General features: G+C 37.4%; 1 protein-coding gene across 1 annotated transcript in view; it reads left to right on the top strand.

Annotated features, from left to right (window-relative positions):
- Positions 1 to 2785: 2785 nt before the first annotated feature.
- LOC124775462 (ATP-binding cassette sub-family C member 5-like) overlaps positions 2786 to 17422 on the top strand; it is a 375967-nt gene continuing 361330 nt past the window's right edge. The window contains exons 1-2 of the mRNA XM_047250294.1: positions 2786 to 2812; positions 2873 to 3020. Coding sequence (XP_047106250.1) covers positions 2786 to 2812; positions 2873 to 3020 — 175 coding nt within the window. The remainder of the gene's footprint in view (positions 2813 to 2872; positions 3021 to 17422) is intronic.

Below are 17422 nucleotides of genomic sequence, written 5' to 3' on the forward strand. Positions count from 1 at the left end.
GGAGATATGATGAAGCTATTAGGTTGGTGCATAAGTTCACAGTGTTTTTCCATAAGTTTTATAAACACAACAGATACATATAACAGAGATTTTAGTAATCAATGATATGTTCTCCTTCACTATTTAGAACAGGCTGTGAATGCTGGGATAACTTGATGATTCCATGACTGTAGAAATCACATGGGGGTTTTGAGGCAAAAAACTCGTCAAGCCATGTCTGAGCACACTTTCCTCTGGAAAGGAAGTTCCTTGAAGGTTGTTCAATAGAGAGTAGAAAAGGTGGAAATCTGAGTGTGCAAGGTTAGGTGAATAAAGTGGGTGCAGAATGACTTCCCAACCCAACTCGTGCGTAGCACCTTTTGTGAGTCTAGTAGAATGTGGGTGTGCATTACCACTTCACACAGTCTTTCTGGTTATTGTTCATGGACTGCATCTGCAAGACATCTCAGTTGTTGACAATAAATGTCAGCAGCAATGCTTACACCTTAGGGAAGCAACTTGTAGTGTACCACACTGTCGCTGCTCCACCAGATCCATAACATTATCTTTTGTGGATGTGCACTGGTCTGTGTACAATGAGTTGCTACTATATTTAGAATCAACCATTCCTTCCTTTTCCTTGTGTAAGCATGAGCACTGATGACTGTTGTTCACAAGCCAATTGATGATGAGCAAGCAGAGCTGTGCACATGGCCACCCACTGATTTTCTGATTTTGGCTTAGAGCATATGGTACCCATACACCTGACTATTAAAGCTTCCCCATTGCATGCAAATGTCGCACGATGATGGAACGATCACAGTTCATCACATCTGGCAGTTCTTCAGTACACTGACATGGGTCATTGTGGATTAATGTGTTTAAACGATCTACAACAAACCCCAAAAGTCTTCATGAAAGTGGAGAGTCACTAATGTCAAAATGATCCTCCTTAAAACAAGAACAATGGTCTTGGTGTGCTGTGCCCAGCGACATTATCCCCATACATGGCACAAATGTTTCTGGCTGCCTTCACTGCTGTCACCTCTCTGTTGAACTCAAACTGAAGAATGTAAAATATGTTGGAAATGTTGTGATTTCTCCACTTGGCACTCTAATTTCTAGCACACACAGCTCCACTCACTTTCTTCAGATGACAGAATGACAATATGTAAACTCAAATAGCAACATTGAACCACAAATAAAAAATGACAATCAATAAATAATACTCATAGCAATCAGAATACCAATAGGCAAAACAAAAATGCTACAACTTTCTCACAAACATAATACTGATAATTTACATAAAAAATATAAGGAATCACCCTACCACATTCCTTCAGTTAACTGAATGGGGAAGCACTTCAGCTTGTGGTGCAGTGAAAATGATCCTACAGTAGACAATTCATGTGATTTGTAAATTAAAAATGTAAAAGTAGAACTCCTTTCACAAAGCAAATTGAAAAATTGATGTGGCTCTCTAATTAATGCTCTTGGCTTGTTTCTTGGCCTGAGAGCTTAAATTCTTGTCAGGTGAACCTTATTTATTATTTACTCTAGATTCTCTAAATTATTCCAGGTGGAGACTGAGATGGTAGCTTAAACAGGATATTTCCATTTCTTTCCCTCCATTTTGCCCAGCTGCACATGCGATAGTCCTGTATGACCTGAAAATTATGCAGTTGGGGATGTTCCTGGTTACTTTATAATTTAAAATTTTCTTGAGTGTTCTGCAAGGTGGAGTTATTGGTTCTGCATGAAATCTTGGAATATCACTTGCTTCCAACTTTGTATGCATACTCAAGTTTTTCATGTGCAATATTAAGACAGAATAACCTATTTTGTTTTACCAGTTTCCTATCAAGTAGATTTCTACTACGTTACATACATGACACAAAAACAAAATTATTGTCAGAGGCCATTAATCTTTTCATACTCAATGGCATAGCCAGTGTCTAATCAGCATAAAATAGCTGCCAATTTGGCGGGTTGTTAATATTCTATGTGCTGTTTATGCTCTTAACATCTTTCCTCCCTCAGCATAGCAAGGATGTCAGACTCTTGGTATAAAACATACATTATGTTGTGCCATGCTGATGGCAGTTAATGCACAGTAGAGGAGAGCTGCCATCAACATAAACCCCACAAAGAGTTCCACCAAACCACTTCATTGGTCATTGTGAAATTCTGATTAGCAAGAGGGCACATAACATATAAAAAGTAATATGGTATTTAGAAACCTTTCCTTCTGTTCTCTTAAACAAGCAAGACAAGTGTTTCATAAACAAACGTAGTGAATTCCATTGTGGCAATATGTGTGAGGACCTGCTCTTAGGATGCTGACTCTTCAGCGTAGAGTGATATGTAATTTCACTGATGGCAGAGCAACAACTGAGCTGTAACCTGAACAGGATGTGAAACAATGCCCAATGGACTATCCTGGCAACCATCAACACATTTCTGAAGATGGCCACATGTCTCATTGCTGGAAGTTTGTACCAGATCAGTGATTCTACATGAAAAATTCATATTTTTTCTTCAAACAGAGTAAACATTTATTAAATACATTTCATACCTAATATGAGGTAATAGTTCCATCATTACAATCTGACTTATTTTCTCCATTAGGAGAACAAAATTGACAATGAAATATATTAATTGTTCAAGAATATATACTAATCAAGTTATGTTTTTCCTGCATATCTGAACACTTGTTGCTGCAGTTTAATTAATACTTTTGAGTTATGTATTACTAATGTAAATTACACAATTTACTATTTTAATATTCTTTCTATCAGTACTGAACATGTTAAACTTACCACAACTTAATGATGCCAGTACAAGATGACATATTAGGATTAATAATTTGTAGTCACTTTCTTTGTGTTTTCAGACAGCAGTTTCACAAGCAAGAGCACTTTCAGCTGCCAAAGCAGAACAGTTGTCATCAAGTCGAGTCTCTGAACTGAAAGATATGTTGCAAAACATGAAACTTGCTAAGATGGTCCAGTGGGAAACCATAGTGTTCAACAATTTCAGAGGTAATATTTTGAAAAAGGGTAGATCTTTCATACTGGATTTGTCTTGTATGTCCACTAGACAGTAAATCTCCCTGACCCAGGCTTCTGAACTCTTGTCATTTCCTAAACCTTGCTTCTTCCTTCATCCCTTTTCCTTCCCCTTCAACCCTTCTGCCAGAAGAAGGAGCCATTGGCTCTGAAACCTTACGCACTTCTTTAATCTTTTTATGTGTTTTTTCCTGCTTAGTGAGTTGATTAATAATTATCTGCTATCTTCTAAGATGCACAATAAACATCTCCTGTAAACCACCTGACTGCCTTCTAAAAGAATTCCTTTCTGCAATTTCTATTCTTAAGATTCATTATTCCAAACCACCTCCAAAGTTTTATTTATGCATACCAATTCCTCATATTTTTTCTGCTAAGTTTGTAAATTATTGCAACAGCATTTTCAGTCTTCCTCCTACTATTGAACTTTTAAAAACAATATATTAAATTTTTGCAATAATCTTGAAGGTGTCCTGGAAAGTACATCCATTGCCTGAGTATATGACCCCCAAATATGCTGAATCTTGAGTTTAAAATCCTGCAAGGTATTCCCAACTGCTTAATCTACTGCAAAGTGACTTAGGCTACTATTTATTAGAAGTGTTGGTGGTTTATTATTTGTGTAAATTATACTCTCTCATCTCATTTCCAGATGTTAATTTTTGTTGAATGCCCAGATAATGTCCATTTAATACTGTTGTTAAAGATATCATGCTTTTTCCAGTTTTCATTCATTATGTGTCTTCTGTGATTTTAAGCTTATGTTCAGTGAATATATGCAGAGTGTTTGGATACCACTGTTAACTTCTGCCCACCCTCTAGTCATTAAGTGTTGTTTGGATATGTTAAATTCTTCACATGACAACCTTATAGTGTCTGTTTAGTTATTGTTAGAAAATCATAATTTTTAGTTTTCATTCATTTCAAAAGTGCTACCTAAAACCTACTTTTACAAAACACCTACATGTTGTTTGCATTCTGGTGTTTTTCCATCCATCTGACATGTCACAATCAGTAGCACAACTCACTGATAGATAAGTTTTCACTAATTATTACTTTATTACAGTTTAATTGTGTGTCTTGTTAATGAGAGAAGCATACAGTGTTTAAGAATAATTTAAAAGAGGTGGCGTGGAATGAGACATATGTAGAAAGAAATGCTAATTTCAAATTCAGTTAATTATGTACAAAACTTAGTCAGTACTTGAAAGTTGCTTTCCTGAAATCTTTTTCAGAAAATACATTAAAGAAATAGAAAACAATTGATAACTAGGGGAATTAAAATCTTGTGTAAGAAAAAGAGGGAAACTTGTATAAAGGCCAAGTTACATCAAAATCCAACATTACTAGCATATTACAAAAAATATTGTACTATTGTAAGGAAAGTGATTAAAATGTCAATAAGTATGTATGTCCTGACAGAAATTAATAATGCAAATAGTATAATTAAAACTCTATGGGATATTGTCAGTTTGGAGACAGGACAGCCAATCAATGTGCAAGGTACCATAACAATCGAATTAAATGATGAAGTTATTCACAAGTTGCAAGTGCTTTTAATAATCACCTTCTGAATGTAGCAGCAAAAATAGATTTAAAATGCTCCAGTTAAAGACACAGGTGACTGTATTAAAATGATATCATTTCACAAAGCCTTAAGCAGGTAGAAGTAGTACCAACACCCTTTACTGAAATTAATAGAATTATAATCATTATAAAAAAAAAAAAAAAAAAAAAAAGCTGATAGGATGTCAATGGAATTTCAGACATAGCTCTGAAAAGTTGTTCTAACTCAATAAGTAATAAATAATGTCCTGAGTGATGTATGTAATGCATCACTGGCACAGGGAATTTTTTCAGGCGGATTACAAATGTAATTATTAAAACTCTTCATCAGAAAGGGGACAAGAAATACTCAAATAATTGTTGTCAATTACTGTTACTAACACCTTATCCCAAAATGTATGAAAAAATAATGTAGTCAAAACAAGTCTCACATTTAAGAACAAACAATTTATCTAACATATCACAATACGGATTCCAGAAGGATTCTCAACTGACAATGCAATTTTTACATTCATTCATCAAATATTACAGGCCTCAAATAACAAAATATCATCAGCCAGTACTATTTGTGGCCTTTCCAAGGCTTCTCATTGTGTATGTCATATTATACTCAAAGAAAAACTCAAGTTTTATGGAATTGATGGCTTTACACACAAACTGTTTGAATCATACTTAACAAATTGAATGCAAAAAATTATAGTGAATAATTCAAGTGATGTTGGAAGGGCAGAAAATTTTAGTGACTGTGAGAAATGACAAAGGGAGCCCACAGGGATCAATTTTGGATCGATGTCTGTTGTTATATATGTCAATAATCTTCCACTTGACATTCAACATGCAGACTTGGTCATTTTTAATTTTTCAAATGATGTTAGTGTTACAATAAATCCAATTAGAGAGGAAGCCACAGAAGAGATTATTAATGATGTTTTTCAAAGAATTATTAAGCAGTTCTCAGAAAATGGACTCTCTCTAAATTTTGAGATAACACACAATACCAGTATTCAGTTCTATACAACAATTAATGTAGAATATGAACAGGAATCAGTCAATAGGGTAGAATGTTCCAAATTTTTGGGTGTACATATTGGTGAAAACTTGAATGTAAAAAACATGTCACAGAACTTTTGCAAAAATTAAGTTGAACTACTTTTTTCGGCCCTTCATAAAATTGCTAGTCTTGGAATCAAGTGAATCAATCTCCTGATGCTTTTGTATATTTTCACTCAATTATGTCTTGTGGAATAAATTTCTGGCATAACTAATCACTTAGAAATAAAGTACTGATTGCACAAAAGTGAGCAGTAAGAATAATAGGCGATGTTCATCCTCTGCAGCCGTATAGGTACCTCTTCAAGGAGTTAAGCATTTTAACTCCACTGTCACATACATATATTCATTTAAAAATAATTGTCAATAATCCATTACAATTTGAGAATGATACTAGAGGAAAAAATGTAATTACCCATTATTAAATTTGTCAGTGGCTCAGAAAAGAGGTCATATGCAACAGTGAAAATTTTTGATTATTTGCCCAATAACATAAAAAGTCTGAAAACTAACAAAGCAAGTTTTAAAACTAAGTTAAAATCATTTCTCTTGGATAACTTCTTCTACTCCATAGACAAATTTCCATTTAAAATGGAATAGCCTGATGATAAAACATTGTTTCTAAATGTAAGTGCATGGGTGGTGCAAAAAAATGTGTTCATTAGTGTTAATGTTAATCATGTGTACATATCCTGTAAACTGACTCATTCCACATCATTTGGATAAAAGAATTGTTCAAGTGATCTCTGGGATTTTTAACTAACCAACCCAATAAGCCTCTTTTGTACTGCCATTAACCTACTTGCATGGGCAGTAATGTGCTGTATAATACAATCAGTATTTCCTACTTCATTTAAAAGTACACATCCCAGTCCATAAACTGAAGCAGCTGTGGCTAAACAAAAAGACAAGCTGAAATTGGGATGACATAGCAAAGTAGCTTGTAATGAATTTTTTTCTGCAGGATCAAATTTCTGTTTGGATTTCTTTGCCCACTTCAACTTTCTTCTTGACCTTATAATGTTTAGTAGTGATGTGATATTCAGGTTGGGCCGAGAGACAAATTTTCTTTAAAATCCTACCATCCCTACAAAGGTCTTTAACTGTATTTTCATAAAGGGTATTGGAAACTTGTCAGTGGCTTCTAATTTCTTCAAGTCAGGCCTTATTCTTTCTGTATTTGTTATGTGTCCGACAAACTTTACTTTGCCCCTATCATGCTGAGATGTGGTTAATTTGATTTTTAGTCCCTGCTGTAACAACCCAACTAAAAGTTCCTTGAGTGTTTCAAAATGACCACAACATGTTTGTGGAACAATTATGTCATCCACATTCTTAACACTTTCCCCAATAGCTTAGTCCAGCACTCAAATTAAAATAGATACTGCCACATCATTGAAGCCTATATCAGTTGCATCAAATAAGCATGTCTGTTCAAAAATTGGGTATGAATGCTGGTGTGTAACCCACAATTGACACATATTCCAATCGCCAAGGAAATGTGAGAAATGGGCAAGGGATACCTGCCACTGGACGAGGTAGGCCAAAGAAGTTAGTCCATGTGTGAATTGCTACTGTCAACATTGCAACCAAGTCTGGAAGAAGCCAAGAATTAGTTGAAACCTTAAGAAACCGGCACATAGACATTGCATGTATCCAAGACATGCAATGGAAAGGAGCAAAGGTCTGAGAGATCAGTGATGGATACGAATTGTACTATAATAACACAAACAGCACTCGTAATAGTGTAGGGATTGTCACTAGTGATAAGTATCAGGACAGTGTCACAAATGTATACCAAATCTCTGATCGACTCATGAGTGCAATGATCGAGTCTGGCACATCCACATTTCGAATTGTGTCCTGCTATGCATCCCACGTCAGATGCCCTGGTGAAGAGAAGGATGAATTTTGGACAGAATTAGATATTCATCTATGCGCTATTGAATACAAACAATATCTGATAATAGGAGGCAACCTCAACGGTCATGTAGCAAGAAATGGATATGACCAGTCCATGATGGAATGGATGTGGGATACGGATTCCAGATTTTACCCAAACATATGAGCTTGGGGTGACCAACTCACTCTTCAAGAAGAGGCACACACATCTGATAACCTAAACAGGTAGTGGACACAAGACTCAAATTGACTATCTGCTTACAAGAAGACACAACCTGAAGCTGGTAACTGACATAAAAGTCATTCCTTGAGAGTCAATTCCCTCCCCCCAGCATCAATCTCTTGTCATGAACCTCAAGTTGAATATTCACAATTGAACTCATTCCAAAATCATTGGAGTGCAGAAACCAAATGGTGGCAAATCAGAATGCAAAGCTCAGCTTACCACTGCTCTTAAGGCTGTCCACATAGACACAGACCAGCCAGTACCAGGCATATGGGGCAGCATTACTAGCCAAGTCCATCGTGCAGTGAATAACATTCTTGGTAGGATGAAGCTAGGAAAATGAGTAATCAATAAAGAAGTCTGGTGGTGGAATAAAGGCATGCAAAAGCTGTGAGGGAGAAGAAGAAGCCTTTCAACGTGTGTTTCCAGTCCTGCATTAATGAAGATCTGCAATGCTATAAGAAGCAAAAATTGGCTGCCAAGAGAGCAGTTACAGCAGCCAAATCTTCTTACTATGACAGTGTGTATGCTGAAGTAGACACACCTGAAGGAGCAATTAAAATTTATCATCTCACAAAAGCATGCCACCGAGCCACCCAGGACATTGGTCATGTCAAACACACAAAGGATAAAGGCCATCAACTCCTTTGAGATGCTTCCAACATTCTCCACAGATGGAGTGATTACGTCTCCAAAATCGGCAATGAGGAATTTGACCATCCTCCAATATTGAGTGCTGATCCATTTGCCGGACCTGTGCTACCAATTACCATCCAGGAGGTCAAGGAAGTGGTCAAGAAGGTGAAGAATGGGAAGGATACTGACCCTGATGATCACAGCTGAAGTATGGAAGAGCCACAGTTTTTACTACCCTCTTCAACAGAATCATTGATGATGATATTGTCCCAGCAGTCTGGACAACTAGTGTCACTATGCCAATCTTGAAGGCAAAAGATAATGTGACAGAATGCTTGCAGTATTGAATAATTCAACTGCTTTGCCACACCATGCAGACCTTTGAGCCCAATTGTTTCTATCACCCCAATTCAATGCAGGTTTATCAAAGGAAGTGGAGCCATAGATGCCATACATGTTTCTGGGTTACTTATTGAGAAACACATTCAGAAGAACAAGGATATCCATATGTCATTCCTAGATCTGGGAAAGGCCTTTGACCATGTCCCACATCAGCTTATTTGGCATGTTTTACAATCTCACAATGTCCCTGAAGCCTATGTCCAATGGCTCTAGCTGCTGTATCGAAATGTCTCCTGCAATGTCCATTGTGCAGTGGGAATGTCACCTCCTTTTACTATCAGTACTGTATTATATTATGGTTCAACACTGTCATCTCTAATGTTTATCTTCTGTGTGGACACTGTGACATAAGACCTACAGTCACCACATCCTTGATCACTGCTATATGCTGATAATGTTTTACTGGAAAGTAAACACCGTGAAGGTCTCCAGGAACAGATACAGCAATGGAATCAATTACTTGGCAAATTTAGCCTCCGGCTGAATATCAAAAAGACAGAACTGACTGAATATCAAGAAGACTGAATACATGGTACGTGGTATTCAAACTGATGGGACCATCAGAGTCATTGGAGCAGACCTGAAGAAAGTGGAGCAGTTCAGATATCTTGGCTCACTCATATGCAGTGATGGAGAAAGTCTACCGGATAGCAGTGTCCATGTTAACACAGTTTGGATGAAATGGCGGCAGGCAACTGGCATCCTGTGTGATCACTGTATGCCTTTATGCCTTAAGTCCTTGGTTTATAGGACTGTAGTACACCTAGTCACACTTTATGGTGACATAGTGTTAGCCAATAACAATGAAGCATCCCACGTCATGGGAATGCAAATGCTCCGTTGGTCCCTTGAACGAACCTGATTTGACCATGCAACAAATGTCAGTGTTTGACAGTGACCTGGCGTTGCACCTATCTCAGACAAACTGTGGAAAAGCTGGTTAATATGGTACACTCATGTCATGTGTAGTAAAGCAGACTTGGTGGCAAGAACAGCTATGCACCTGGACATAAATGGTCAACGACCTCGTGGTGGACCCAAGGCATGATGGATGCACTGTACCAAGAAGGATATGGAATTCGTCAATGCTACCTATGGAGATGTACTTGACAGACCCAAACAGAGGCAGATGTGTCAACAAGTGGACCCTGCTAGTGTGGGATAAATGCTAAGAAGAAGGAGAAGACTGACACATTGAGACCAATTATACCACTTTAAATTGATAACTATTCCCATCAAAATGACTCCTCTCCTAGAGGTATTTACCAGTATTACCCTGTCAAGTCCATGGTCCTTATGTCTTAGAGATTTTTGCTATTAATTATAAGGGATTTTGCCTACCAGTTTTAATAATGGAGTTCACCGTATGGGGATCCAAAACTATTCTGACCATACTATCAGATTTTTTACCGCCAATAACGAGCTTTTAAATTGACTATTAATGCTTTCAAGGACCCTGAACACATGATTCATTCGATTTCCTTTTTTTTTTTTACTGTGTCCTTAATGGCCAATGGTATAGAGTAGGGTTTCATAAAATAAGGGTTATGCAGTTGTAGTTTTAACTCTTCAAATCTTTTAGCATTTCTGGCCTTATTGTTGATGCTTTATGAATGAAACCAACTGTCCCTGCTCTCTGTTGGTTGGAATCGATTGAACCTTTGTTGTTTGAACACACATTGTTTTCTGGTCTACCAAGTTGGAATGTAGCAGCATGATGTACATGACTCCTGATAATTCTGTTATCTGTGTTTCCCCTATAAGCTGGGCATTAATTTGTTTAATTGCATTACTATTTGACACCTCTGTCTTTCTCCATGTTATTTTCCATATTTGAAATCCAATTGTATTTCAATGTTCAAAACCAATTCAATCCAAACAGCAAGGGCACATTAATAGATGATACTAATAATGTATGTTGTTCAAACTCACATAGATATATTTTTAATTTTACTAATACTTCTCTTCTAAGAGGTTCACTCACTAGTATTGTTACTCCTGTTGCATAACACTATTTATTGGAGATTCCGAATGTTTTTTCAGTAAGACATTCTAATCCAGAAATTCCCCTTCTAAAATATTTACAGTACTATTTGAATCTAAAGTAACATTCACTAGTACCTCTTCAATAAAACTTGTATAAACTGTTCAAAATGACCATACTCCCATTACTTAATTTTTTCCTAAAGTAATCAGTTCATCAGATTCTCACCATCAAACCCTATAAATCTTTATCTGACCTTCACAGAGGCATTCACTGTATCCTGTGTCTCAAACCCTCACTCAGAATCTTCTCTCTTTCTACCCTTTGCATACTGTTAATTTTATCTCCACAGTTTCAAGAACTCTTGCAGTGTTCTCTGTCTCTACCTCTGCCATTCCCATTATCGGTGGTTCCCATTACCTTTATTAAATCTAATCCTTTTACCTGTATCCCCAGTGATTTCATTATTGTTCACCTTCTTTATGGTGTCTTCTTGAACCAAAAGCCAAATAAATATGACATTTTTATCTAGTCTTTGACCAACAGTTTTTCTCATGTTTTCCGAAGGAATCTGCTAATAACTACTCACAACAAGTGTTCCTCTCTGATCAGGCCATCAAGATACTTTGCTTTATTGAAATTCAGCTCCACAAACTGCCTGTAATGACCTGCCTGTAATCACACAACTAGGAGTAGCTTTATTTAAATTCCACTCCACAAACTGCTTATATCTATCAAACTTATGTAACAATTTTTTGTAAACAACTTTTTCTGATCTCCTTCTTTCCAAAGTTTGGCTTTGAAGGAGTTCTGAAAGTGACTTTGGAAAACAAATTCTGTCAAATTCAGTGCTCTCCATTTAGAGCTTGACCTTTTAAATGACTTATTACAAATCTAATCACTCCAGTGCTCAAGTGCTTGAATATCTACATCTACATCTATACTCTGGAAGCAACCTTATAGTATTTGGTGGAGGGTATTTTGCATATCACTGTTACTTCCTCCCTGTCTTGTTCCAGATGTGAATGATCTCCAGGTAGAATTATTTTTGGTAAGCCACTGTGTGAGCTCAAATCTCTCTAATTTTACCTTCAATGTGTTTTCCTGACAGAAGTGTTTAGAAATGAGAACTACAGAGGTACTTAGATGGTTACAGCAAGTACCAGTAGATACATTCAGTGTCCAATATAAACATTTTCTGATAAAGTTTTGAAAATCATTACAGGCCCAACAAGCTTAAATTCAGTGGCTTGTGCTGGTCTAATGAGTAAAGTATTACAGTCAGGCACAGATTTTATAGATAAAAGGTTATGCTGTTTGTTGCAGTTGTTCAAAGAAGATAAATATATGCTGAAGCAATGACAATACAGGAAAAAATGATTAATTTGCGCACCTCTCCCTGTTGTTCTTGTCTTTAGGCAAAATGACTTTGGTTGCTTCACTGCAGTTTGGTCTTCTTAAAAGTGTGCTACAAAAGTCATTGAGAATGGTTAAAATTTTTTGATGTGAAAGAACTGAAAATACATGCAGTTTTATTTAACATTTTCAAAATGGGATCTATGCCTTCATAAGAGTTGTGTACCTTCTTATGATGCTGAAATATTAGTGTACTTTTTGCTCTGTGTGACAATGCATGTGAAGAAAAATATGAATCCTGTGGAGAATATACATATTCTAAAGGCTAGCAGTGCCTTGTCAGTTCAACCACTCTTTTCTGTCACTGGTCATTTGTTTCAGTTCCATGTGATTGTCATGTCCTCTCTTCCAAATACTGCATCCTAGACCATCCTCTTCCTTTCTTTTTCAGCACTTTCCCTTCAACAATGTTAGTGATGAAAGCATTGTGTCTGATGACATATAAAGATGTAATTCTGTCTGCATGCATTTACAGGTGAAATAGACTGGTGGATATTGAAAGATAGTGAGTGTGACTGTGAGCAACATGGACATGTTAGGCCTAACACCACAGTATATTTGATCATGTTCAATATTTCATCATATGAAGTATTAAAAGTAACTGTGTAACAATAAAGCTGATGTAAAAATTAGTTTCAACAATGATTATCAGTTGTCCATGAATGTTGTCCTGAAATTCATATGCATACTGTAAGTCTCACTATCTTTAATCTTATCAGGAGTTGAGTGAAAAGCTGTTTAACTGAGTTCAAGATATAAGATCCTCCTTTGGCACAAATAACATTGATAATTTACTTTTTCCTTGAGACTCAATAAATTTGCATCATAAATATTTTTTGTCTCCAGTAATGCAAATGAAACATGTCTATTGGAAAATAATTATGAAATGTTATCATTAGAAACAAGGGGCTACATTTAGTGCCAAATATTATTCCACATTACTTATAGACATGGTTACACATGCTACAACATGCCATTTCATAGAAGACAAGCCAAGGGAAAGTAATTGCTCTATGTATAAGACTGTATAAACAATGGCCATCTTACAACAAAAGACCCTGACCCACCTTGCTCTCTTTTTAATAATTATTATTTGTTTGGACATCTTAAAGAACACCTGGACAGAAGAAAATAACAGTCACTTGAAAACTCCATGCTTATGTTATTCATTTATTTTTCTACACTTAAGTAATCCTGATATCCATTGACTATGGCACTGATGCCTAGGCCCAGAGGAAATACTCATAAAAAACTATGTAGTTTCCTAAGTGCATCTCTTTGAATATCAGACTTCTAGGCAAAAGGGGCAGTTAACTTTTATTGACCTGTGTAAACACAGAAACCAATATTCAATCCAATTACCAAACCAGGTTCAAGTTCATGAGGACTCTGTATTCAAAATCACCCAGGCACTAATCTTGTAATTAGCAATCATGTTAAGAATTTAACAGAATACATTAATGCATGTAAAACTTTTACTGGCAGAATGGTAAACATATTTTAGATGACAGTAATAACCATAAATACAATTAATATCATTAATAGAATTAGACAGATAAAAAAATCTACTTACCAAGTGGTGGCAGGAGGACACACATACAAAAGGGATTACATTTGCAAGCTTTCGGAGCCAGTGACTCCTTCTTCTTGCAGTAGGGTTGAAGAGGAAGCAAGATGAGTGAAGGAAAATGCCTGGTGAGATTTAGGAAAGGGGATAAAGTTTATGATATAGCTGGAAGGGGATGGCAAAAAATAGGAAAATCACAAAATAGAAGATGTATAAAGCTAAAAGGGAGTTAACAAAGGAACAGTTAACATAAAGAAATGCTGAGACCAAAGAAATTAACATAAATTAAGTCCAGGTGCCTCGTGAGAACCAAGAACATGTTGTAGCCCCCATTCCCACCTACAGAGTTCTGGTAAACTGGTGTCTCGGGGAAGAATCCAGATGACATGTATGATGAAACAAGCACCAAGGTCATGACTGTCATGCTGAAGAGCATCCTCTGCAACATGTTATGAGGGGGCACCTCCAGAAAAAACTGGAATAACACTGCTGTGGGCGAAGCTTGCGGGGTATGTATTTTTGCCGCTAGGCATGCATAGGGCAACTCATTGTCAGTTCAGTGCCACCTGTGTTGTCAACCAGGCTTGCTAGCACTCTTTTGTTCTTGTTTCATTTTTTATGATGGCAAGTTTAAGTGAACAGTGTGCAGCTGTGCAATTTTGTTTTCAAATTGGTAAAAATGCTGCTGAAAATGTTTTAGAGTTGTAAACAGCTTACCAAGATGACACTATGGGAATATCTGAAGTGAATGAATGGTTTGCTTGACTTACAAATGACAACATGTTGATTGATGATGAACCTTGTTCTGGACATCGTTCAACTGCCCGAATTGATGAAAATATTGAAAAAATTTGAGAACTAATGCTGACAGACCTTCAACAGAAAACTGATCAACTGTCAGATATCAGCAGTTTCCTTACAACTCAGTTCAGTGAATTTTAATGGAAGACTTGGGAATGAAAAGGCTTGCTGCCAAGTTTGTTCCTTGGTTTCTGATGGACAATCAAAAGGAATGTCAAGTTGAAACATTTCATGCTTTGAAACAACAGCATGAAGCTGATCCAGATTTTTTGTCAAAGGCCTGGCGATGAGTCGTGGTGCTATGATTATAGCACAAAAACAAAACAACAGTGAAACCAGCGGAAGGAAGATGTCAACATGACCCCACCCAAAAAAATGTCGTCAAGTCAAATCAAACATCAAAACAATACTGATTTGCTTTTTTGATGCCAAGGGTTTGTTCCCCAAGATCAGACCATCAATCAAACCTTTTATTTGGAAGTTTTAAGAAGGTTTCACAACAGTATTTATCAGAAAAGACCCAATTTGTGCAGACAAAAGACTGGTTCTTCCACCATGACAACACACCTGCCACACAGCCATCCCTGTTAGACAGCTGTTGGCTAAAAATGGCATGGTTTCACTGCCCCACACACCTTACTCACCTGACCCGTCTCTAATGACCTCGTTGTCGACGGGACGTTAAACACTAACCACCACTACTCACCTGACCTAGCTCCATGCGACTTTTTCTTATTTCCATGCATGAAAAGGGGCATGGAAGGACACCGATTTGACAACACTGAAGAACTCAAGAAAAAAAATTAGGGAAGAGCTGTCAGCCATTTCTAAAGATGACTACAAAAAGTGCTGATGACTATGAAAAGTGTTTCAAAAAGTGGAAGCACTGGTGGATAAAATGTAGTAGTTGTAATTGTAATGGAGAATATTTTTAAGGGGATAAGGTTGTTTTGTAAATATATTTGAAAATATATAGCTTTTAAAAAACCCACCAGGGTAGTCGAGAGTGCTAATGCGTTGCTTCCTGGACTCAGGTAGGCGTGCCTGCAGCGATCAATCTGCGTGGTGAATTAATTATGAGGGCTGGTCTGATGGCCAGCCTGGATGTAGTTTTTAGGTGGTTTTCCACATCCTGCTAGGTGAATACCAGGCTGGTCCCCATGTTCCGCCTCAGTTCCATGACTCACAGGCATTTGCAGACGTTTGCACTATTTCATGGCTTAAACTAGACATAAACAGCTGGGGTACACTTCTTCCATCCTGGGGGGTTCGGGTTGGCAGCAGGAAGGCATCCGGCCACCCTCTGCTAATGACACTGCCAAATTCTTAATAACAGGGCTGACCCTGTGTGACACAGGACAAGGTCCAAAGAAAGAAAGAAAATATAGCTTTTAAAAATAATTACTATATTTTGGGTACCCATTTGTATTGTGTGTTCCCAGTATACACCTTATGCCTATGCTCATTCATCCTAACTTATAACTTGGTGGTAGTCATGCCAATGTAAAAGCCCAAACAATGTTTACACAACAGTTAGCATATGACATGGTGTTTCTCAGATGGCTATCCCTTTGATAGTATGTGTTTTACCAGTTATAGGGCTGATACAGGTGGTGGCAGGAGGGTGCACAGGGCAAGTCTTGCAGTGGAGACTGTCACAGGGGTAGGATCCATAGGTTAGGGATGTTGGTGCAGAAGGAGCATAGATCTGACAAAGGGTACTGTGAACATTGAGAAGGCAATGAATAGTTATTCTAAGTCTGGTGAGTAAAATCTTGGACAGAATTGGCATCATATCAGGGTATGATTTTAAGAAGTCATAACCTTATCAAAGTAGTTGATTAATGAAACTTTTGAGGGCAAAGGTCCTGAGTTTGAGTCTCGGCCTGGCACACAGTTTTAATTTGCCAGGAAGTTTCATATCAGTGCACACTCCGCTGCAGAGTGAAAATCTCATTCTAGTTGATTAATGCTTTCAAGACCAGGGTAATACTGAGTGACAAGTGGTGTACTCCTATGTCCTTTTTTGGAGGGACCAGCAGTACAAGGATTGGATGTGGTGGAGCAGGAACTTTGCTTTATGACTAGGCTGGTTGGGTAATTACAACCAGAGGCTGAGGTGAAAATGGTGGTGTGTATTGCTGTAAAAAGTCTGCATCAGTTCAAAGATGTTTGCCTTTAATGCCAATACTGTATGGGAGAGAACATTTCACATGGAAGGGATGGAAACTGTCAAAATGTTGGTACATTCTTTTTTAGTAAGTTTAATTTGAGAAGAAGTGTGTAGCTGACCCTCTGTGAAGAAGAGGTCAACATGAAGGAAAGTGGTTATGAAATTCCACGTAGGACCAAGTGAAATTTTATTGGGAGAATATATTTAGAGATTCCAGAAATTTTAACAGGTCACCTCACCATGACTCCATATGGTTAAGATGTCATCAATGTTTCTGAAGCTAACCAGGAGCTGAGGTTTGTGAAAAGGTTGGCATAGGAAGGAGCCATCCTGGTTCCCAGTTCTGTATCCCTGATCTGTTTGTATGTCTGCCCCACAAAGGTAGAGTAGTTGTTGGTTAGTAGAAAGTTGATCAACTGAGCAGGAGTGGTGTCATATGTTTGGAATCAGATGGGCACTGGCTGAGAAAATGTTAAGCAGCAGGCAGACCATGTACGTATGGGATGTTAGTATAGAGGGAAGTGGCATCAATGGTGACAAGCAAGGTGTTTGGTGCAAGTGGGGCAGTCACAGATTTCAGATGGTTGGTGTCTTTAATATAGGAGGGAAGTCTGTGCTGTGGGTTGCAGGTGTTGATCAACTAAGGCAGATA

The sequence above is a fragment of the Schistocerca piceifrons genome, chromosome 2, assembly GCF_021461385.2.
Source record: "Schistocerca piceifrons isolate TAMUIC-IGC-003096 chromosome 2, iqSchPice1.1, whole genome shotgun sequence".
NCBI lineage: Eukaryota > Metazoa > Arthropoda > Insecta > Orthoptera > Acrididae > Schistocerca > Schistocerca piceifrons.